General features: G+C 36.6%; 1 protein-coding gene across 1 annotated transcript; it reads right to left on the minus strand.

Moving 5' to 3' along the window:
• Positions 1–3: 3 nt before the first annotated feature.
• LOC131968309 (laminin subunit beta-3-like) lies at positions 4–25292 on the minus strand. The gene is made up of 22 exons (XM_059329130.1): positions 25264–25292; positions 24425–24579; positions 17927–18041; positions 17060–17133; positions 16497–16688; positions 14993–15056; positions 14730–14920; positions 13543–13663; positions 12885–13073; positions 12064–12219; positions 10785–10978; positions 10266–10362; positions 8625–9000; positions 8285–8445; positions 7214–7425; positions 5994–6200; positions 5358–5502; positions 4992–5193; positions 3028–3169; positions 2763–2939; positions 2076–2229; positions 4–736 (listed from the first exon to the last, which is right to left on the minus strand). The coding sequence occupies exons 1-22, from the start codon at positions 25286–25288 to the stop codon at positions 597–599; spliced, it is 3489 nt and encodes a 1162-aa protein (XP_059185113.1). The 5' UTR covers positions 25289–25292; the 3' UTR covers positions 4–596.
• Positions 25293–25726: the final 434 nt, after the last annotated feature.

Raw genomic sequence — 25726 nt, forward strand, 5'->3', positions numbered from 1 at the left:
AGTAGGCTTTATTTAAATATTGTGAAAACAACATATACAAAACAGAGAATAAATAATGTGACATTGACCTTTTAAGATCTAAAAAAATGCAGTAATTGTGGAGGAGTGTTCACAGTGGAGTGTGTATTGCTGTTGAAAAATAAAAGTTTGTCTTTGCTCTTTGCTGTCAGAAAGCCAGAAGCTGTGGTCTTTTTCTAGAAAAATGCTGAATAATCAAAATGATATTGACAAATTTACACTATCACCATGTTTTGCAAATACATATTTTCTATGTAACGTGATAGCATCGGTATTTACACACACAATAGCTATCTGGACAGCAAATGGAACCTTAAGGACCATCATTAAAGGGCCCCACCCTCCACACACACTGACACTGTTACTTATCACTCAGGAGTTTTCAACTCCAAACAATGACTTCCTACATCTCCCACAATTAGTTGACAACTGACAGAGAAGAGGTGCAATGCCATAGAGAAGAGTGAAAACATTGTTTCAGAGTTAAGGAGGAGTTCTCCTTCAGTGAAGTGACAGTGCGAGGGTGAATGGAGTAAAAAGACTGGTATGAAGTTTTGCACTGCTGCTTGGAGGACAGCTCAGCCCTGGCAGCTGTTGACGGCCTTGACTTTCTGTCGAAGTTGTTTCAAAAGGCCTTCCAGCTTAGCATCAAGTCCTTGAAGCTTTGTTGACTTATCAAGGACCTCCTTCTGCAGCGACCGGAGGGAATCTGCTTTATCTGAAAAAAGATAAAAGTACAGGGATATAATAAAAGCCAGCCAGACGTCAAGTTAAGTGTCTGCCAAAGACCCTGTCTACTAAAAGTATTCATTCTGTTTCATAGGCCTCTCCACCCAAATAGCCTACTTATATCCTGTGTGGTCATATAACAGTCAAGTCACAATCAAAAGGGAAAAAGATCAAGTTGTACACTGCAAATTATTTGTTTCTAACCAAGATAAAAAAGACAACAACTTTAGATTTAGAAGTGTTAGATAATTTATCTTGTTTTAAGTGTTAACCCTCTGGAGTCTCCAAAAGCACCAAAGCATGGCTTCTTCATCACATCCAGACGTAAAAACAAAGCAGACCAAAGAAAAGACACAAAATGACTAAAAAAAACACAAAATGACCAAAAACAACACAAAATGAGAAGACAGAATAAACAAAAAAAAAAACACAGACGACACAAAATGACAAAAAATGACAGAAAATGACCAAGAAAAGATACAAAATAACTAAAAAAGACACAGCAACAGACACAAAATGACCAGAAAAGACACAAAATGACTTACAAAGACACGAAAAGACATGAAAGGATTCATAAAATGGACAAAATAGCCCAAGACTCCATAGAGTTAATTTCTAATTTTAAGCATTCAACATGTATATTTCTACACTAAAAAAAGACTTTTTTGGCCCTGTAATTATTATTTCAATTATCTATATAAATTCTACAAAGAAATATGAATTCAGTGCTTTTACTTTAAAATATCAGTTTTTCATGTGGTGCGTTACTTAGTGATTGTTTGTTACTATGTGTCCTCAGTTTTGTATGTAAATTGAATCATTTGTTCCAAGTAATATTCACTAAATCAGTTCATTGGCTTCATTAGTTGATATTTCCAAGTAAAATGTAATTGAGGGACATCAGTGAATCTGCAATTTACTTGTGTATTTTCATAAAAAAACAAGTGGTTCTATTAAATAAATATTACTTAGAAACAGCCTGAGTAAAGATTACAAACACTTTCTGTGTGGAAAAACTTGCCTATCTTTTTTTAAAGTAAATGTCACTCCAATTTTTTTCAGTGTAGATTTAATAATCTTAATTTAAGAAATCTTGTCAAGTGAAATTATCTGTCCATGTAGCAAGATAATTTCCCTCAGATTTAGTGTTTTTATCTTGTCTCAGAATCTCAGATTCACCCTAAAGAACTGCCTTTCAGCGTAATGGTGAAATAGCTGTTAATCCTCCTTCCTCAGAGGACAAGAACACCTATTTATGAAGCTTTCTCATTTCAGAGCGAATAGCATTACTCAAAAACAGATTTGGTGGTGTGGTTTTGCTGTATTACCTCCCAGATCCTTCATCATGTTTTGAGTGGTGTTGGTCAGAGTTCCAGCGTCCTGCTGCAGTTTATCTAGACGCTCGGCCACTGGCCCCACCTCTCCACTGTCTGCAATCTTTCTTTTAAGAAGATCCAGCAGCTTCTCCAAAGACAACAGCTCCTACAAACATACACACATATATTAACTCTCCTCCTTTAACCAGCAACTTTAATAGGGTTTCCAAATGTTCAACAAATCCTTTTCCAGGGCATTTTCAATTACTTACCCTAATTGCAATTGAATGCACTGCAAAATATAGTACTATTACTAAAATAACAAACTCATTTAAATGTTTCAGCTACTTGTAATCTGTATAGTACATTAATCCTAAATGGGGATGGATTAATTAAGTTCCCTTTAAGAATACAAATAAATAATCTTAGCCCTGATTCCAACATGGACCTTTGTAAGACACAGATTCCCATAAAGTTGACACTACTGATACTTGATTCCCCCCAAAAGTTTATCAGTTTCAACTTTCAACATAAACTTCTGTGTATTGTTTTGTACAGCTTCAATTGAATATATGTCTAAAATGATAAGGAAATTATCATGCTCTTTTATTTATGTTTTAGACAAGGTCTAATTTTTTTTGGAATCAATGTCATAAAAGCAAATTTACAAAACTACAGCAGCTACAGTAGGTCTCCCACCTTATTTGCAGCATCTGCTTCTGTAGCTGCGTTGTCTGCATTTTCCTGTGCATCATCGGCCTGCTCGCCTCCATCCTGCAGCAGTTTTTTGAGCTCATCCAGTTGAGGCTTTATTGGTGTCAGCAGGGCCGATGTATCATCCAGAGCCTCCTCAGCTGGGCTTAGCTGGTTTTTGACCTGAACGAGGAGATCACTAAAGCTTAATAATGCTTTGCAAGCAGGACCACCATGTCATCCATTTGTTTGATGTATCGATGATTCCTACCTCAGTTAGATTTTTGTTCAGGTTGTCTATGATATCCATGCTGTCCTGTACTTTGTCCTCCAGGTCAGAGAGGGCGTCTTCCTCTGGGCCGAACTTTGCCAGCAAATCGTCCACGTTGCCCTTTACTTCCAGTGCTTTATCCCTGTGAATGAGAAGCCAAATAAAAAATAGTTTACATCATTGGGACGTTAACAGGACAAGACATAACAGACCACACATTCATACTCAGGAGGAGAGGAAAGTTTAAAGGGCACCATATGTACCTGTAAAAAGATCACAACATTTTAAGAATTGGCCTCAAAAAACATTTCTGATAAAAAACTGTAAGGACAACTCCAGATTAACTCCTAGATGCTGCCTGGATATTTAGATTTAATGGATGTGATGCTAAAAACAGTGATGGTAAAATGGTAAATGGACCTGCACTTATATATCGCTTTTCTAGTCAAAGCGATTTACACTACAGACTGCGCTCATTCACCCATTCACACACCCATTCATACTGGTGGCAGAGGCTACCCTAAATGGTGCCACCTGCCACCACTGGGAATTCATTCACACACCGATGAACGCAGCATCGGGAGCAATTTGGGGTTCAGTATCTTGCTCAAGGATACTTTGACATGTAGGCTGACATGGTCAGGGATCCAACCACCGACCCTCCGATCGATGGCAACCCGCTCTACCAACTGAGCCGTGATAGCCTTTATCACATTTTACATGAAAAAGCATAGGGCAAAATTTAGAATATGGCTGACTGTGTTTGGTCAATGTGATTTTGCTATTTTGTGGGTAATATGTTACAGGAATACTCAATGGTACTGTGTAAGATGTGAATATGTTGGATATTAGTAGTTAATCACACATCTCACTGATCAAATAGGATACCATTTTATTAAATGTGTCAATCCACAAGGGCATGAGATGGAAAAGGTCACTAAATTACTGCTGTCAGTCAGCCTGGTGAAGGCAGTTTAGCCAGCTGCTGTCCACCCAGCTCCAGTAGCTGCTGCTGAGTCACTCAGCTGTCTGCAGCAAAAATTATATAGTATAAATAAAAAAGTTCATATAAAGACTGTTGAATTTAAAATGTAAGAACATGCAGCACCTTGATTAATGTATTTAACCCTCTGGGCTATGAGCCTATTTTTGAATACTTTTGATTTTGCCCTTCATGTACCACATACAAAATGTTTACTATACCTATATTTGGTATCCATTTTTTCTTCACCTATATGATCTGACAATTATTTTTTCACTTTAACCTACTTGATCAACATATTGAGGCCAAAAACCATGAAATTCGAGTTTTAAAATTATACTATTTACTACAATAAAAACCACAAATATGCTCAATAAACTGTTTTGGAACTTAAAAATGTAAACATAGGATACAAATATTAACATATAAAAAGGTAAACATTTTAATATAATAAAACTATATACAAAAAATTCCCATAAAAGCATGTATGTTTATAGGCTTTTTCCCCTTGTTAGCTGCAACTCTTCAAAACAAACTATGTGCTAAATTACAAAGAGAACTACACCAACACTCAAATATTTATATCAAATTAAAACCTTCATATCTTTGGTTTTACATGAGCTAGGAATGTCAAACAAAAACTGGGAGAAAGTTTAAAGTTTGACTTTGGAGTGAAGTTGACAGCAGCGCTCCATGTGACCTGTTTTTTTTGTTAAACATCACATGATCTGATTAGGACGGCACCATCATAGACCCCAGAGGGTTAATCACGGTGCAAAGTTTTTTTCATGTAACAATCTTCCATGATGTATCTATAATGTCCTTTAAATTGTTTTAATATCCATCCTGGGATTAATAAAAAAAATAGCAGTTTTTATTTATCCCTTTTTCAAATGTTGTAAATTTGCAAAGCTGATAACAATTTGACAAACAGCATTAAGTATCAGTAGTAGTAGCCTGGTTGTGGACAGTGAAGACCCACCTGGCATCCTGGGCTTCCTTCAGCAGTTTCCTGGCTGTGTCCAGCTGCGGCTCCGCCTCATTCAACACAGCTGTGCTGTCTGGCAGATTGGCTGCCAGCTTCTTCAGCTCGTCTAGCTTCTTTTTCAGAGCATCCAGAGGCAGTTTGGCTGCCAGGATCCTGTCACTCACTTCCTGGATGTGGGTTAGGTTGGAGGATGGGTCTGTGCAGGCAGAAACAGGACATTTTAGAGGCAAAATAGCAAAATAATTAATTTGATTCCAATCTCACTTAAGCTGTCTGAGGGGCCTGTCAGGGGCAAACAAATATTTAAAGGCTGCATGTGGTAGGCTACCAGCTGCCACTCTGCACCAAAACAGTCTTTACCTGACAGGAAGTCTTTGAGATCTTTCACAACATCCCGCGTCTCTTTCAAGTCGTCTTCTAGCTCGTCTCTGGCCTGTTTCATCTTCTTAGCCAGCTTCTCTGCAGACTCTCTCACCTGATTGGTTGTGTCCTGTGTGTCCTGGAGCTGTAAGGAATTAAAGTAAACTTAAATGATGCTTTGGAATCTGTACACTGTTTTTATAGTATTTTTTAAATTTTTTAGTTTTGTTTGGCTTTTTTTATTTCGAAAAGTGTGAGTAACACAACAAAGTAAACTGAAAAACAAACAAATCCAATGAGAATAATCAAAACAACAATAGCAATAGTCAAAACAAAAGTTATAATGTAAACGCAACATGTCCAAAAAGGAGTAGGATGAAGCATATGCTTATTTAAACCTACCCCTTCTCCACAACTCAATTAAAATTTTTTTCCCTAGACATACATATTTACGTAATACATATTTACAAAAATCCCTGTACCTCGTGAAAACCATGTGTTGTACTGCTTTTTAAACTGGATCATGCTTGGAAAGTATAATCTATAACATCTAAAATTGCTTGTGCTTTTGTAATACTCTCAGTGGTGTGTATGCTGAGTCAGCAGAAATCAAAAGTGATCAGTGTGTGTGTGTACCTTCTCTGCAGCGTCTGTGATCTTCCCAGAGAGCATGTCCAGTCGGTCTTTCACATCCTTAGCATCAGCGTCAGCCCTCTTGCTCAGAGGCAGGGCACCCACACACTTTTCACCCTTTTTACAAGGTGGGGTTCCGACCGGTGGACACAAATTTCCACCCTCACACTTGAGAGGTGTGCAGGGCTCTGAGCGAACACTTCCACAGACCTAAAAAGCCACATTGTATAGATAGCATTTAGTGATTTAAAGAGGACATATTGGATCTATGATCACATTTGACAAAATAGCCATTCAATATCAGGTGTTGATAGATTTGTCAATATCTTAAGAATTTCTGTCCAGGTCGCTTCAAAATGTACAGTGAATTATCCTAAAATATTTTAGTGACCTGTTTAGCTTTCCTCTAAGGACAACATTCCCACTTGCACACAAGAAGTAATGAATAAAAATCAGGCAGGTTCACTATATATGCTCCCCAGAAACACTCTGAAGCTTTTTTCCCCTTCTTCTTCTTCTTCTTCTTTTTTTATTTTTACAAACGACAGATGTGGTATAGTGCAGCAGATTAGTAAAAAAATATCGCTCACTTTGGTATACAAGCATGAAATGTGGCACAGATACTCTCTAAGGGTCACTATTTTGAGAATGTTCCTTGAAGAATATTTGTACCAAATTTGATGACAGCATCACCATTGGAAAAATTGATGTAAGGATTCAAGAGAAATGGTGGCCATCTTGAAAATACTGCCCTCTTGAATTTTTGAGGGACAAGCACCATTTTCGCAAATTACATTCTTAAAAGAGTACTTTCACAAAATGTTATGCCTACATCAATTTTTGAATGATTGACATAATGAGAATTTGACAGAAATAGCAGCCATCTTTTGGGTGGCCAACACCTTTTCCCAAAAAAGTGACCCTTAGAGAGTATCTGTGCCAAATTGTATGCTTGTATACCAATTTGAATGATTCTCTTGAGATGTGCCATTAATCTGCTGCACTAGCAGATTTACCCAGAATTCAAATAACATCACAATTATGATCTGTTAAAGTACTACAAGTCAGCAAACGTTTCAAAAGAAACAGTGGATCAAGAAGATGTTTGTTTCTGAAACATGTTTCAAAGCTGTAGTTTTTTCGTGCCATTAACAAACTATAAATGAAAAAAATGAAATGCAAGAGTGTTTCGTGTTGATGAAATGAGGTTTTGTTACTGTTACCTGTTTGGCTACTGGAGTGAGGTCAGGTCGGGAGGCCATGCTCTGGTTCAGCTTGTCCAGGTCTCTGATGTTAATTGGCTGTACTTTGTCTTTAAGGTTCTTAGTCTCTTCTCTGTTATCAGCAGACTCCGTCAAGGGCTTTTTGGTGGCATCTACTTTCTTAGCTGCATCTGTAGACTCATTATAGGCATTCTGGATGGCAGAAAATGCTCCTGAATAAGACGGAAAAATCAACATGATCAGATTTTATGATGTCACCATGTCAGAATGTCTGTTTGAGAAACATGGTGGAGATGATGAGATGGTTCAGCAAGACATTTTGCTTAAATTAATATTAATTGTGACCACACACACATATTTTGGGACTGTCCAAAGTAAAAAAAAATGATTGGGAAGGGATTCAGAACAAATTATTATTTATATTAAACATTGATTTACCTCTGACCCCACAATTTTATATCATAGGGGCACTCCCTAGGGGAAGATGGGAAAAAAGGAAGCTGTATCTATTACATGTCCTATTATTAATAGCTTGGAAGATAATAACTGTCTTGTGGTTAAAACCACTCCCTCCTACTATACCCCAGTGGCAGGAGAGAGTGAAGAAGGTTTATGTGATGGAGAGGATAACGGCTCACCTTCATCTTAAGGTGGACATTTTCACAACAAGATGGAGCCCTGTGAGCAGATACTTAAATCTACCAATGTGAAACGTTGTCAAACTTTGCTACCTCAGAACTGTCCAAGTGTATGTGTGATGTAGAAGTAAGTCAGAAACAGACCATTGAGTCTAAGTTGTTTGCCAAGCTGTTATTTGTTTGGACTGTTCAGTCCATGCATTTCATGAATAACTTTGTATAGTTGTTTATTTGTATTTATGTAACAGAAAGAAAAATCGTATGTAAACTAAAAGATGCGTAAATACATATGAACACCAATAGATACTTGGTTAAAAAAAAAAAATTGTGTTTGTGCCATATTTTAACTTTTATTATAAAATATCACTTTGTTTTGAGCCACTTAAGGGTGATGTAAGTGTGTAGCAGGCATTGGTGTGTCTTTCTTACTGACCTTTATTGTGTTCACTGAAAGAGTTATTCTTTGCATCTTTTTTAGCTTTGTACTCCCGAGTGAGGCTGTCGAGTAGATCCTTCAATTTGTCCAGTTCTGAGTTCAGACCAGGAGTTCTTTCCAGGGGGGGAAGCTCATCATTTACCTTGTCCACCTGATCCCTATGAGAAAAAAAAGTTTTTTAATAAGTCATCAGTGATAGAGAGAGAAAAAGGTTTCCATCCAAGAATTAGTATAGGGATAAGTAATTAAATTTATGAATTTCTAAAACATAGAACATGGGTCTGCTATTACCATAGCAGACCCATATTCTGTTTATGTTTATGTAACAGTCGCTCACCTGAGCTTGTCCAGTTGGGACAGAGCATCATCAACCTTTGTGGCAGTAGTGGGTGGAAGGGAGATGGAGTCCTGGATCAGCTTCAGGGTGGCCTCTATGGTGCGGATGCGAGGTCCGAGATTTCCAGGATCACCAGAACCTCCAGGACGAAGAGGAAAACTGGAGGTGAGTTTCCCCAGAGCCAAGCTGAGGTTCTTTCTCTGGGCGTCCATGGTGAAGAAGCAGGAGGGACATGTCTCGCACTCAGGGAAGGAGTCACATCGTCCTCGACTGCAGGAGTCACATTGCCTTCCGGTGACGCCTGGCCGGCACAAACAGTCTCCTGTCTGCTTGTCGCAAACTTCTGGAAGTGTTCCTTCAGCATCACACTGACATGCTGCGGAGGAAGAGAAAAATACTCATTTGAGCACTATTTGGAACACTCAGGTGCCCATACATTTGAATGCTTATGTTTAAAAGTTGCTTCACTGCTGCATCCCAGTACCTAGTAGAATAGAATAGAATAGAATAGAATGCCTTTATTGTCACTATACACATGTACAATGAGATTTGAGAGCTGACTCCAAAAAGCAGTGGGACAATAAATAAAATACATATAAAATATAAAAATATACAATATAAACATAAACATACATAGGCAAGTAAATGTAAAGAAAAATATATACAATATAATGTAAACATAGGCAAGAAAGGGACTTAAGGTGCACAGTTTTCCATTCAATTTGCCAGACGCAGATATGATGCTATACAGTGTTCATAAATATGTTGAAGGACAATTTATTGCACAAATTATTGCACATTGCCAGTTATAGTATATTTAAAAAAGAAGAAATATTGCACAGTAATAAAGTCCATATGAAAATCAGTGCATATGAGAGTTCAGGGTTGTTATTGCTTTTGGGAAGAAACTGTTTGTTTTTGACTGGATGCACCTGTAGCGCCTCCATGAGGGCAACAGGTCAAACAGGTCAATATGTATATGCAGACTTCTCAACATTAAAAGGAAAAAGTGAGAAAAACAACATTAGTACGAATAGTAAATATGTGCAAAGGCCAGGAATCAAACTCTGGACATTTGCTGAGTAATAAGTGCACTGCTAACCATGGAGAAACTTAGCCAACCCATGGCTAATACACCTTTTACCAGCTCTTTTTGTTGCGTATTGTATAGGTCACTTTTAAATACCACTCCATCCATACTAAACAGTATCAAAATTGTAGAATTAAATTCTAGCACTGAACACCGGCTACATCTACACTGCCTTACACAATGTATATTTTGAAGAAAAAAAGTGCAATCTTAAAATGTAATAACATTTTCAGATTTCAGATTTTTATTTTTATATTATTAGATTAATCAAAAGTATAAAGGACTAACCTAAGACTGCAATCATGCTAAACATGCAAATTGTATGTGAACCTGGGGTATTTACAAGCCGGGTTCACTTTTACTTTGTAAAATTTGAATCATACAAATGTAAAAAATATCAGACAGATAAAGCCTTTTTTGTTTTGTTTTTGGCAAGACTGAGACAGCAAACTCAACTATAATCTAACTATGACCAATATAATTATTACATTCCACAAATCCAACAAATGTCTTCTCAACAATAAATGAGTGAAGAGTGGGTGCTGACTTACATTGGCAGCCTACCAGAGGGTCTCCGTATGTGTTGTCCGGGCACTCAGTACATTTTTGTCCTCCAAAGCCTGGTTTGCACTGACACTGGCCCGTCACCTGGAGAGTATAAACAGAGTTGATTTGAGTGTCACTGCTTCTGAGAACAAATACAAACTCGATATAAACTCAGGCTACAAATGGCAACACATATGTAACTTCTGAGGACGGGCAGTAGAGCTACCAGTGGGACTGAGAGGCTGAGTGGACTGGTTATAGTGGGACAGACAGACTGAGTGGACTGGTTATAGTGGGACACAGAGACTGAGTGGACTGGTGAAAAATACAGTACATTTTCTCACATTTTAACTGACTTATCTTTTTACTTTAACTTACTATTATTATTATTTTTCATATTATTATTATTATTATTATTATTATTACATTGTCATACAATTATATTTATTTTCATGATTTAGTTTTAACTACTTTAAATTGAGTGAAATATTGTGGTGCTCTATATTTCTGGGTCGAGGTCGTACCTGGTCACAAGTATCACTGTATGACCTGGTGGGGTCACAGCCACAGGGTGTGCACTGTCCTGACAGGGCTGGTTTCCAGTAGCCTTTGGAACACACTTCACATTTCAAGCCGTGGAAGTGGGGACGACAGGGACACTGTCCTGTGAGTGAGTCACAGACATCTGACAGTGACCCGTCTGGAGAGCAGGAACACCCTGAACAGCAAGGAAACATCAGCGTTAGGTACCGGACACAGACACACACATCACATCTCACCAGTATGCATAACTACTATATAAAAAGGTTTCAATATGTAACAGGGCAAAGTAAAATATCAGATTCTTCCAATTTAATACATCAAAACATAAAATAATGAAATTCTGTTAAATGTGAAATATGCTGCCCTACAAAGTCTAACTGCAGTAACTACACAAAGTATAAAACTGAGAAAAACGGATTTTATGTTTAAAGTTAAAAAAAAAAAATGTTTTAACTGGCGAGCCAAATGTGATATAGGTAGGTCAGTGATATGACACTTATTTGCTTTAAAGGGTTCTAATGTTAATGCAAAAACAGAGTGCAGTAACTATAATGTTGTTGTCTTCCTTCAGCTTTTATATTTTTTCAGTGAATAAACATTTTCAAATGTATTTTGTTATAAGTGTATTTAAAAGTGTTTAACAACTCTATTCAAAGATGTGTGTATTTTATACTTAATATTATAAAGTAATGCTATATTTTAGTCTTAATATAATTGTATCTCACGTTTTTACTTAATCACTATCTAGATTATAATTTCCCTTTCAAATAAACTTATAATTTCTCTTATTCGTGTCTTCACTATTCAACACAATGAAGAAATACAAGACTACACTGTATCTCAGTCAAATCAGACGATGGAAAGTTCAATTACTGCGGTCAGCTTTGGTTTTGAGTTGGATTTTGTAGTTACTGCAATTTTTGCAATCATTATTTCTCTGAAATAAAGCAAAATTGAAATCTAAAACTTTGTCACAAGATAAAACAGACATCAACTTGTTCATTTTTGGTGATAACTTAATTTTGACCAAAAATGTAGTTACTGCAGTTAGACTTGGTAAGCCAGTATACTTTCACTATGCCTTAAAGAATCAGTTACCTTTATCTCCTGGGGTATTTGATGTACTTAACATGTAACTTTAGGAGAACACAGTCATTATATTTACCTATCAATTGTTAAATGCTCATTGAAAACAGACAGAGGTGAAGGAAGAAGACTGTGGTGTTACAAAGTGTGATATGAAGATGTTAAATGACTCACTGGAGCAGCCCAGAGGGTTGGAGGCACTCAGGTCATAGGAGCCTCTTTTACAGCGGTCACAGCGCGGACCCTCAACATTCACTTTACATTGACAGGAGCCTGTGTTGTCATCACACCTGCCCCCATTCACTGTCCCCTCAGCACTGCAGATACAGCCTGTCAGCAACACAACAACACAGACATGAGCCACTCATCAAAGATTGGATATTGTGTAAATCATTTTAACCCTCTGGAGTCCATCTATTTATTGAAAATACACATGTTTATTTACAGTAATAACTTTATTTACATAAGATATGTACACAAGCTGAGAAAGCCAGGTAAAACGGAATCATAGGAGCTTTCACAGTGTGACATTTATGTTTCTAGACCATTTTTAAAATGTGAATTTTCTTTCTACAATGAAAACAATTACTATTTTAATTTACATGCAAATAGACGATTTTGTAGTTTTATAATTTATTATTTTTTCTGCTGTTTTTGTGTGTATAAATAGTAAAAAAAAAAAACGGTACATTTCCATAGAAACCTGTGTCTTTTGTTTGTATTTTCGGTTCCTGGCTATACTTTGTTATTTAAAATAAAATGAAAAATCTGACTGATAGCCAAGTTTGTGTGGAGAAAAAGGAGCCATGCATGTGATGTAAGGACAGACTGAAAGATGCTAAACAGAGACAGAAATGAATGCAGAGGAAGTTGACAAATTTGAACCAAAATCTCCTGGACTTCAGAGGTTTAATCAAGTTTGAACATATTTTTTGATGTGTTGCACTCAGGTCCCACAGGTCAGACTGCTGTTCATTTACTAAAGAACCACTTACGTATGCAGGCATCGGGACGGTCCATTCGGCTGCGAGGGTTTGGCTGGTAGCCTGGCGCACACTGGTCACACTTTGGTCCTGTGGTGTGGTGCAGACAAGCCTCACACACACCTCCACTCCTCCGCCCACTGGCCTCATACACCGCCTGGTCAAAACGACATCTCTGTGCATGGTTGTTACACTCGCAGCCTGAGGAGATTAGATTAGATTACATTAGATTTATTGTCCCCAAGGGGAAATTTATTTTCACATCACTGTACATCACAACAACAACAACAACAACAACAACAACAACAACAACACCACACAGCACATGACATAGAGACATTCAAACTACATGTAACTAAAACTCTCAATTGGAGCCAATATTTTAGGTAACAACTCACCGTATTCAACAGTTGAATATATTGAAAAGCATGAAAAGGCTCACAATGTATAATATATTTATATGTAACAACAACAACAACAATAATAATAATAATTATACTCAAAACAATATAATTAAGATACTATTGCTAGATAGAAGAAGAAAATACTTCATGTTTTTTGCAGTGAGGTATGTTGCATCATTGTTTTCCTACAGTCTGTGGTCTACCATGACATTACAGTATCATTCCCTTGTTTAGAGAGATGTGTAAAAGGTATGGGTAAGTCTTACGTTTGCAGGTATGAGTGTTGCCCTCCTCTGCAGGTCTCCAGGGCAGATCATTGTAGAGATCGGCACAGCGCTCACAGTTCACACCTGCCGTGTTATGCTGGCAGTCACACTGAGGATTCACCTGCAAAAGAGACACACACACAAAAGTTAATTTAAAGCTGATAGTCAGCTGATTCACTCAGGTTGTGGTCAACAGGGGAGAAAGGGTGGAACATCACTAAGCTATCCCTGCAAGCATCTTTGAGTTAAATACATACAAAGTGGCTGCAAAAACAAGAAAATGTCTAGAATGGTAAAAGTTGGAAATTCATTTTTAATTTAAATCAGCTTACAATGATGATGATGATGATGTTGTTGATGTTGATGTTGGGGACCCATGTGGTTAACACTTTAACCTGGAATTGCCTTCTGTTGCACTATTGTTTTTGTTTTGTTATATATATATATATATATATATATATATATATATATATATATATATATATATATATATATATATATATATATATATATATATATATATATATATATATATATATATATATATATATAGTATATTGAGGCTGTGATCTGTTGCATGTATGTGTGTTGGAAGGTATTGTTTTTTATGTCTTTTATAGACCTAGACTGCAACCAAATTGCATAAGTTGGGACAAATAAACTGTACTTGACTTGACTACTTGATTACAAATATGCTTCAGTATGCCATCATATTGGGTGTGAGGTGGGTTTCACTTACAGGACAGACACATAGAGAGGGTCTTTAGGTCATAACCACCCCTTACGGACAAGATATATGACACGGTTGATATCTATAGATTCCTTAGGTTATTTCATTTCATACATTACCAGTATTTTAAGTTTTAAATTTTAAGGGTTAATTTCTTATTTTAAGCGTACAACATGCTTATTTCTAGATTTAACAATCTTAATTTAAGAAATCTTGTCAAGTGAAATTATCTGTCCATGCAGCAAGATCATTTCCCTCAGATTTAGTGTTTTTATCTTGTTTTTAGACACACCTTTTTTGCAGTGAGCATTCATTACAGAGACACAGTGAGTCCAGGATGTGTTTAGCCGAGTAAATAAAGTGCAATCACCAGGAAACATCCAGCCGTATAAAGCAAAAAAAAAAAAACAACTGCCCCCCAAAAACCCTCCATACCCCAAAACACCTGCATACATACCTGTACGCTGTTTGGCAGTGGGTAGTCTTGGGCCTCTGGCAGGCATCGGTTAGCGTGTCCATGGCACATACAGCTGCCCATCACCCTCATCTCCTTCAGGGCGAAAAACCGACTCAAAGCTCTGCCTGGTAGACGTGGCACATGGCCAAGTTCTGTCAACTTCACCCTCAGCCCCGTTACCGCGGAAACATCTGTGGATGAGACAGCTGTCAGTCAGCAGGCTGCAACCTTTGACGCTGGAGTAATGTGTGACAGAGACTTACCTTCAATTTTTTGGCTGTTGGGAAGTGGGACGTAGGCGTACTGACGCAAAGGACTAAACTGGATCTGGAGAAGAGAAATGTACGTATTGTTATTACACTGTATATGGGTCAATGAAGTGATCTAACCCAGTGTCAGTTGGTGTAACCAGTCGTTTTTTCCCCATAAAAATCTGATTATATACAGGGAAATAAATGTGAACTAAAATGAGAAAAATACAGTCCACGTTTACATTGCAACACTATGGTTTATAACAAATTTTTACATAATTTGTCAAAACTTTTAGAAAAAATTGTTATATTTAGAATATGTTCGCTCAAAATTGACGAAATGTGTAAATGTAAAAAAAAAATTTCATTTGATGTTTTTTTAAATTAAGTAATTATATATATATAAGTCCACTTAAATACAATGTAGGTGGATGAAGTATTTAATATTTATCATTTTTTGTGGTTACACCATTTGACATCTTGCCAACCCTTATTTGTCACTGACCCATATGCCATCTTATGGAGAACTAACTAAACTATGTTAAACTATATTTAAGTAAAAACATTTTTAAAACTAAAAACCCATGTTTTGGTCACAAAAATATAGTTGAAAAAGAATGATGACTATATTGATAGTCAAAATGACAAGCATCCAAAAAATGAAAGATTTGATGACTGAACTAAAAACAGGACTCAGTGAGGAATTAATGAACATGATATTCATTTTAAAGGAGTTTAAATGTTATGCCCACAAGCAGAGAAAAAAAGGCACAAGGACCTATTGTGGTGAGGACATCTCAGAATATCCTTCAGTAATAGAAAAAACAAAGTAAAGTTATATAGGGCCCTGATTGTTTGAGTCAAACTCAATATTATTAATAACTCATTAGTGCTTGTCCTGCAAATATAATTGCATAGTCTAATGACCAAGGTTATAATAGTTTGGGATTTTTCAGTAGTTTTAGTTTTAATTTCGTTGTGATTTTTTGTTTTCAAATTCAGTTAGTTTTAATGAGTTTTTAGAGTGAGTTTGCTAGTTTTTATTCGTTTTTATTTTGTGGAAAATGCTCGGTTTTAGTTTACTTTTTATTAGTTTTAGTGTTAGTTTTAGTTTTTTAGTAATGGGGTATTTGTTGGGTGCCAGCCAGATTAAAAAAAGTCACATTAAATGTTTCCTTTATTTCCTTTGTCTGATCCATCTCAGCCCCAATAAGTTCATTAAGTCATAAAACCAGATAGATCAAATAGATTTCATATCAACCAAAAAGGTTTACGTATGAAAAAAGTTGACAAAGACGAAAACGAAGGACATTTTCACTATAATTTTAGTTAGTTTTAGATAGTTTTGTAACCACACAATGCAGTTTCAGTTAGTTATTGTTGTTTTTTTAAACTCTAGTTTTTATTTTTATTTCAGATAACGAAAATGTTTTTCAATTATAGTTTTCGTTATTTTTCGTGAACTATAATAACCTTCCTAATGACAAGACAATGGTTTGAAGATGTTGGTCCTTACTGTGTGGTCTTGGTATGGGTTTGCTGCAGTAGGGGGCAGTGTGTAGCAGTATGTGTCTTCCAGAGTGAGAGGCGTTGTTGTAGGAATGCCAGGGAAAGCTTCTTCACAGTCTGTTGCCAAGTAGAGAGCAGGCTGCCATGTCTTGCCATTATCTAATGTCTTCTCTATAACAAAGCTATCGGGACGAGGACCCTATGGAATAAAAATACATTTTGCTTGTAAGATGTGTTTCATACATGATTAAATAACACAAAAATAAGACATAAGTTAAAATAAGATATTAGTCCCAAAACGGGGAACTGTCCAGTGTTACAGCAGCAAAGTGTATAATAAAAGTAGAAAAAGGCATCAATGAAACAAGTATAAATAATTTAAGCAAAAATAAAAAGTATTTACACTTTAAACAATATGAAATATAAGATTAGAAACAGTATATACGATAAAGATAAATAAACAATAAATACAACATTTTTCAAAAGCAGATACATCACAGCATTCATCACTTTCACCAGAAGAGATAGAAATAACATGTGATCCAGCAGTGATTGAAGACTGTATCATACCTTAAAGCTGAGCACCAAGTTATCAAGCTGGAACAGGTCGTTGAGGTCCAGCTGGAGAGTGACTGGATCCACCTCTACACGACAAACAAGCAGAACAGCATGTACATGACATAAGAATACTGTACTTTACAGATTGTTTTGACGTAATACTGTATGTCCATCAGTAGAGGACACTGTTCAGCACAGTTTGGAGTTAACAGGGTCGGTGAGGACAATTAACTAAATACACTGTAAAAAATGTCTGTAGATTTTACGGTGAAAAACCATGACATTAAAAGATGTAAAATGATAAATGGGTTAAATAAGTTTCAGTAACAATGAAACACCGTAAATGTATATATCAGCCAAAACAGTTTTTTTTACAGTTTAAAAAACCCCAAAAACATTACTGTAAAATACACTGGCAATATACTGTAATACATATATAAACTGTACATCACTGTAATTTTTGCATTTATTTTTTGTAAAAATACTTTTTCTCACTGTTAAATGTACTAAACACCATATCTCTAACAAAAATATATGTAATATTTAATGGTAAAATCTTTAATTTGTGCTGCATTTATGAAGTATTTTCTTGTCAATTATATGGCAGAAAAGCATTTCTTTTGATGGAAAAACTTTTTCTTTCATGGTAAAATATGGAATAAAATGACAATCTTAAACGTGAAATCAACAGTGCTAATATCATTTTACCGTAATATTAGAAAAACTTGCACCATATTTATTATGGTAAAGTTCTGGCAACCACAGCTGCTGTTTTTTTTTTTTTTTTTACTGTGAAAACTTTTTTTTTTACAGTGTAAATACAAAGCAAGTTATCCTGGCAAAAATATATTTCTCTTTCTTTCTTTCTTTCTTGCTCACCTTTCTTGGACTGCCACCATCTGTCTGGTCCAGAAGATGACAGTGCATCCTTGAGAGTGTGGGCCAGTGGACCATTAGGGTTCCTTGAGTCACATGGACAACACTTCATCCTCCTCTGAGAAACAAAAAAGAAAAAGAAACACACAAAAACAAACATCAGTAAATTGGTAGTTAAACTGTAATATTTTTTGTTTGTATGGAATCGGGTCAATGAGTCTCTCAGGTGTTTTATCCTGTAACAGAAAAATAAACTGGCTGCTCCAATGCGATTTCTTTATTGGGACAGTAATAATAATAATAATAATAATAAAAAAACCTAAATTTAAAATGCTAAGCTAAACTGCCTTCATCAGGGTGGATCTGCCAGGACACTGTGCAGATCCAGGTGCAGACAATCAATGTAGTCTGAACAATAACAGAAACAGGATGTCTAATATCTTATTCATTAGGCAAAACTGCTTAAGGCCAAAACTGCAAAACCCCCAACACCATTGCTACATAATGTACATAATGTAATTTGTAATTGCCATTACACTGAGCACATTATGTCTAGTTAGTTGACATTAGGGACATAAACTGTTTCTGTTGTGGAGACATAGATAGGTACATCAGACATCACCAAATGGTCTACAACCACAGAGGGATTAGAAAAAGCTTTTTTGGTGTTGTCTGTCAATCTTAAGGATTTACCAATACGATTGGTATCCAGCCCATTTTAAACCTCTGAAGTCCAGGAGATTTTGATTCAAATTTGTCAACTTTCTCTGCATTCATTTCTGTCTCTGTTTAACGTCTTTCAGTCTGTCTTTACATCACATGCATGGCTCCTTTTTTTCCCACACAAACTTGGCTATCAGTCAGATTTGTCATTTTATTTTAATTAACAAAGTATAAAGCTGCCAGGAACAGGTGTCTATGGAAATGTACCTTTTTTTTTTTTTTTTACTATTTATACACACAAAAACAGCAGAAAAAAATAATAAAAAATAAAACTACAAACAGTATATTTCCATGTAAATTAAAAATAGTAATAGTTTTCATTGTAGGAAGAAAATTCACAATTTAAAAATGGTCTAGAAACATAAATGGCACACTGTGAAAGCTCCTATGATTGAACTTTAACTGGCTTTCTCAGCTTCTCTACATATCATTATTATTATTATTATTATTATTATTATTATTATTATTATTATTATTATTATTATTACTGTAAATAAAACATGTGTATTTTCAATAAACAGATGGACTCCAGAGGGTTAAATAGCAGGTGGAAAAAGTGAGTGTTTTTTCTTTTCTGAGCGTCTGTCCCATAACTGACTGGTTCTAAGAACAACTACCAAATCAGTCTCTTTCCTCCCTGTTTTGCCAGTAAGATAAGCTGCCACACTGAGTAAAGCACACAGAAAATCAATCTGGCTCAGATGGGAAGCCTGTTGACCAACAGCTTTAATTTGTGGTAAACAATGCTTCAATTCAGCTGATCAAACATCTTGGGGGCAGATTTTGGCCCAAAGAGGAAGGAACACTGTGCTGCCCCAGTTTATGTCATATTTTGTGACACCTGTGGAACTTGACTTGTGAACACAGGTGTAGTGGAAATGACTACCTCTCTTGAGTGAGAAATGAATCAAAGATCACGTCTGTTTCCTTTTAGTCGTCTTTATTATCAGACATCAGAATACACTGCCTAGGTGCAGCGGAGGAGAATTTTTGTCCAATCTCAAAGGCTGCTGAAAAAAGGGTCCTTCTCTAACAAAGCCTCAGTTCTCTCTGTATTTTTCTGTCTTTATCAGATCATTTAAACAATTCAAATCTTGCATCCCATATCCCACGTATGGGGCACATTTTTCTGTGAATGCGCACGCTGCTAGGTCTACTTTTTAACCTTAAAAGGCAACATGGTCTCACAGAAATCCGTGAAATAACCACGGATTCGCTTAACTCAAAATCCGTGGAATAGCCACGGAATCACTCAAATTTCCGTGAAATACAATGCAAGTTAATGACAGTCATATCCCGTGGCTATTCCAACATACAAAGTGATTATGTACATTCACTGAGTGAATATTTAGAAAATAAAACATGTATTTCTCGCTAGAAATGTGATCAAAATCCAAATATCCATGGAATAGCCACGGGATATGTCATTAACTTGCATTGTAGCGAAATCCGTGTCAGTTTCACGGATTCCTGTGAGACCAGGTTCTTAAAAGGATACAACTTATACTGTTTATATTCTGCTTCCACAGCCTCTAATATCTGACAAATCCCAGATCCTACAGTAGGTTATTTCTGGTTTAAACCGGCTGCTCCATGAACAAGAGGTCAGACTGGGGCCTTTTACTAAAGCAGAAGACTTACATTAAAAGTAACATAAAATATACCACTTGTAACATAAAATATACTACACAGGTAAACCAAATTAGTCAGTCAAAAACACCTGTAAAGTCTGCATGTAATGTGCAAAAATGACTCAAATCTATGTATCGAATTAAATAAAAGTGAGCGGATGAGCTATGTGCATTAGCTCCAATACTGTCTTTGGGAATTTATGGAAATGTTGTTTAATTCCTGACAGAGGTGCTCACATCAATAATAGCTGGCCGCTGCTTTCACCAGTTAATATTTAATCGTTCCCTCTCTATTCTGGGCACTTTGGACAGGGCTGCCACTCTGGCACACAGATTTGGCTGCTGTCCCTGTAGGGGAAAGTGGCCTTTGGATTGCTGATTGTTACACCATAACGGCCTTGCTAATGTTTCCCTCTCCTGCTACGTGTCTCAACTCATCCACACTTGGATGCAAATTTACAATCAAAAGATTTGTTTTCCACATAGGAAAATGCTGTAATTTTCCTGGAGGTCACATCAGCTCATTTTACACAGTGTTTACAGTTTCAAGGAATGCTCAACATCATCCCATTTGAATATAATGGGGCTCATTAAATCTCCGTTTAACAGTGATACCAAATATATGTAATTCAATGCCTGTTTTGTGACCCCAGTATGCAGAAATATCCAAATACAGCAGCACATTTTAATGCATGAGAAAAAAATGACGTTTTTTGCATTAAATTGCATGGGAATAGCATAAAGTAGACATGTCTGTAAAGAGGAGACTCATCATCATAAACACATATCATTCAGATATGATGCTATGATCCTGTGTGAAATTTGTAGAATTTGTCTGTGCATGCTTCCTCATTACCAAAAGACACCGATTAAAGAGGGTAGCCTTGACTACAGCTAAATCATAATCGATAAAATAAAAAGGTCTTCACCCTACTGTGTACAGATGTTCCAACATCTCATGTAAACGCCCTCAAATTTCAAGAAAATTGCTAAAAAAAGGAACCGCAGCATGTTATGAAACCCTATCATGAAGACATGATCTAACACTAAGGGCAAACCATTACACAGATCTGAGGACATCTGAGGACTTACTTCACCCAGACAAGTATAAATACTCAATGTTTTCATATAAAGGCTAGTTTTCCTAAAGTAAAGTTATAAACTCCAACAATTTGTCCTCCAAGTTGCATATGCAGCAAATCTGACACTGCACCAAAATGATTTGGGCCCCTGATGAAATCTAAAATGCATGCCTTTAAGAGGATACTTTTGATTTATTTGATTGATCTTTTTCTATACATTCAATGATCCTATATCAAACCTAAATAAATAATCTCATTTATACTTTAAAAGATTCTGAGGGCCTTAAATGTCCCAAACTAATTAGGAGACCTAATAAGTGAGGATGTGAGACCACAAAATGTATCAGAACAACTACAATTTAACTTGGTCCACTGCATGGGACTTGACTGCACTGAAGTATCAATAACAGAAATGTTAAAATGTAGCAAACAACTATATTCTCACAAAACTATTCAATATAAAATACCAGATTTTCCGGAATATGTGGAAACACCGTCAACTCTTTCGTACATTTATTCCCACATTACTTTTAAGACTTTCAAATACCATCTACATTACTATGAAAATATTCAAGGCTATGGCAACTCTAAGCTGTGCGACCAATCAACACTACAGTATTTCTGCAACATTATTATTACACTTAATTATCTATTGCAAAATGTAGTACTTGCAGCAGTGTGATGATGAATAACCAACAAGATGTGACTCGTTTTCTATGATGGCTGAGAGGACTTTTATCTTTATCATCGTTGGTCTCTATTCGTAGTCATGCATGTGTGTCAGCTCTGAGCTACAGCTGAGTGTTCTTGCCCCTCCCTTCCTGGATGAGGTGCGGCTCGGGTGTTTAAAAAGGGGGAAAATAGTCCACACCTAACACAGCTATCCATACCCTGAGGCAGAATCCACACACACACACACACACACACACACACACACACACACACACAAGAAAAACCACGGCATGATAGTTATGTCACCCCAACCCAAACATTAACCCGCCTGTCTTCCTGAGCTGCTCCGTCTTTTCAGGTGGTTACGTTTCTTTAGTGAAGATGATACTGAAAATCACTGAAATTGAAATACAACGTCCTTTGGAAGATGGGGTTTTCCATGTAACGACAGAGTCATGCTCATGTCTACATGTGGTTGCTTTTACTCAAGTCCAGTACAGAGTCATTATAATAAGTGCTAACTTACTATATAGGCCTACTGTACTGACTTATGTTACTATTTCCAGCTTGTAAGACTTCTATATTTCCTCCACTACATTTCTGAGAAAATATTCACTACTTTAATCTGAAGGTGGGAGTTTCTAGTTACATGGCAGATGAAGATTTTACATTCAACATGAAGTAGCAATGGGTATCTTGGACTGTAGTTTGAGAACAGCTTGGTCATAATACAACAAAAACTGCACATATCAAAAATATTTGGGAACATCTTTTTAAAAAAATTCTTTGTCTGAGAGAATTCTGACAGCACAGCAGATACACAATAATGCCAGATTGAAACTAAACTTCATTATGCTTCCAGTCCAGTTTTACTTGTTTTAGTGGGTTTTATTAAAAACATGCTTCGCTTTTCCCCCTGCAAAAATTAAAATTGCAACATTACAGGATTGGCTCTTGCTCAGTGTTTGAATCCAATAAGAGTAAGTTTCTGCTGAGGCAGCAGATGGTCAAAGAGTACAGTTGCAACATGATGCTCTGGCACTGAAATCAGACTGTTTCACAAATGGACAGCAGGCAGTCTGGCCAAAATCACCACAGCCTTCATCCTGTCTGTCTGTTCACCATGACCTCTGCACTGCTTGCCTCCCGACGGTGCAAACCCCTGAGACCCATGTGTGGCCCGGGTGAACACAGCTGGCTGAGACAGTGACAGTATCTATGCTCTGATCTGACTGATATGGGGTTTAAAAAGCCAATATCAATATTTTAGAATTGAAGTTGTTTATGCTTTTGCTTTCTCCCACGTTTGTCTTTGTCAACAGATATTTTATCAAGATGATTTACTAAGATTTGATCTTAGTCTTTTCATTTTTTATCTTTTAGATTAATTCTAATACAGTGTAATACAGTGTGAGACAATCTTGGGACTCAAAAGAAGAAAATGCAGGCACTCTGGTGGATTGACAAAAGTTAAAAACCTTTTATTTTGCATGGGTTACATCTAAAAACACCAATGCGTGTCGGCTTGCGCCTTCCTCAGGGTGTATATACAATCTTGGGACTATTGACTCTCAAAACACCTTCGATCCACACGGATGAAATGTCTTTTAAACTAGAGTTGTAAAGACATTATCTGTATCTGTATCTGTATCTGAATCTGTATCTGTATCTGTATCTGAATCTGAATCTGAATCTGTATCTGTATCTGTATCTGAATCTGAATCTGTATCTGTATCTGTATCTGAATCTGAATCTGTATCTGTATCTGTATCTGAATCTGTATCTGAAACTGTATCTGAATCTGAATCAGAATCAGAATCAGAATCAGAATCTGTATCTGTATCTGTATCTGAATCTGTATCTGTATCTGAATCTGTATCAGAATCAGAATCAGAATCAGAATCTGTATCTGTATCTGTATCTGAATCTGAATCTGAATCTGAATCTGAATCTAAATCTGTAATTGTACTTGTCCAACCAACAGAATTATCTGTTTCTGTATCTGCATTTGGATAGAAGATCAGAAATGGGCATAGTTTATACTGGAAGTCATGTTAAATAGGGCAAATACTGTATTTTCTAATCTAATGTTTATAGGCAATGCAACTTTTGTGCATTCAAAGCATACAATTGATTTGATATTGGCATATAATTCATTATTAAGTATATTTCCAGTATTCTCACACTCTACTTTTCATTATTTCAAGAAACATAATGCCTAAATAAACATAATAATTTCAAGAAAGATAATGCCTTACAAACAGACATACCCCCCTCAGAATAATAATCAGCAACTTCAGAGAGCAACATCTGTTTCCATCACATTAATGGTGCTTTCCCAAACGACATATTTCTGATACATCCCTACTTTAAACACAGGACTGTGCTCCTACCTGTTGGTAAGGGGTGCAGTAGACCTCGGAGCCCGTGAGGCCGCAGGTTGAGCTGGCATGGAACTGGTCAGCCCTTCCCAGCAGCAGGTCATTGATGGGTGGGTAACAAGCCCCCTGGGAGCAGTCAGTCTGGGCTTGGGATACTGCAGCTATGGCTGTCAGGTGGAAGGCAGCACAAGAAAGGAAATAATGCATCAAAAACATCAGCATCCCACTTCACAATCAATACTGACTTACTTACTACTTTATTTGATACAGCACTTGAATCACCGATGTGAGATTAACATAAAAGTAAGCCATGGAGAGCAGTGAGCCAAAGCCATGTAGATCTGCAATATCAGGGTGCAAAAGTTCATTGTCCAATATGTTGCTAATTAATCAATAAAGCCCCTGCTATCACTACTCATTTTTACTCCTGCAGCTGAACACTACATAAATCTACAGTGCTCAAAAAGGACACTTCCCTCAGGCTTAGACACAGTCATGGTGTTTATAACTATTACTTGAAGACTATACTAACAAGCTTTAAACAATATTTTGTTTTGTCTTTACTGTGAACGGATGACATTATGAATAGAGAGTATGCAAGTTTTCATTCTAAACAATCACTGTGGCAGCTCTGTTCAAGTTAGTTCCTTAGTTAGTTTCCAGAAAACGGCGCGATCAGTGTTATCCGCTGCTGCGGTGTTTCTTTGCTGTTAACTCTCCATGATTTATGAATGTAAACATCTGGTGTGGAAAGTTTAAAGTGACAGTTGCAGAATGAATTTGAAACAGAAATAGGAAACTTTAGAGAACACTGCAATATTAAAGCAAAAGAAAAAAGAAAGATATCTTACCAGCTAGAAGTAAAAGTATCCTCATGTTGCGTTCCTCCTATGAAAAAGTAAAAAAAAAATATATATATATATATATCAGCAAGCAGAAACAATCAAATACAATGAAAACCAGGTGACCAGGAGTATTTCCTGATGTGAGACTCACCTGGCCGTCGTATTCTATCCGCTCTGTTATCTCCTCTATTAAACTGTGTGTTGCTGCCAAGCTGCTGCTTTATAAACACTGTCTCACCTGGACGCTATGATACAGTGTGTGTCAGAGTCACACCCTTCACCACCACTCCCTTCACTCCATGAATCAGTACACACACACACACACATGCACACGCATGCAAGCAGGCAGGCAGATGTAGACATGTAGTCCAGACAAAGACACCAATGAGCCACAAACAAACTTAAATAAACACTACTTTAGTCTTTCTTTAAGTTTGTTTATGGCTTTCTTGGAATATTTTAAGGGTCC

The sequence above is a fragment of the Centropristis striata genome, chromosome 3, assembly GCF_030273125.1.
Source record: "Centropristis striata isolate RG_2023a ecotype Rhode Island chromosome 3, C.striata_1.0, whole genome shotgun sequence".
Taxonomy (NCBI): Eukaryota; Metazoa; Chordata; class Actinopteri; order Perciformes; family Serranidae; genus Centropristis; species Centropristis striata.

Excerpts from the sequence above, each read along its gene's own strand:
- LOC131968309 (XM_059329130.1), bottom strand. The coding sequence starts at position 25,288 with ATGAGGATACTTTTACTTCTAGCTG. Across the intron at positions 17,134-17,926 it reads ATGGTGGCAGTCCAAGAAAG|AGGTGGATCCAGTCACTCTC; the intron begins GTGAGCAAGAAA and ends TTTGTCGTGTAG. Across the intron at positions 15,057-16,496 it reads ACCCATACCAAGACCACACA|ATCCAGTTTAGTCCTTTGCG; the intron begins GTAAGGACCAAC and ends TCTCTTCTCCAG.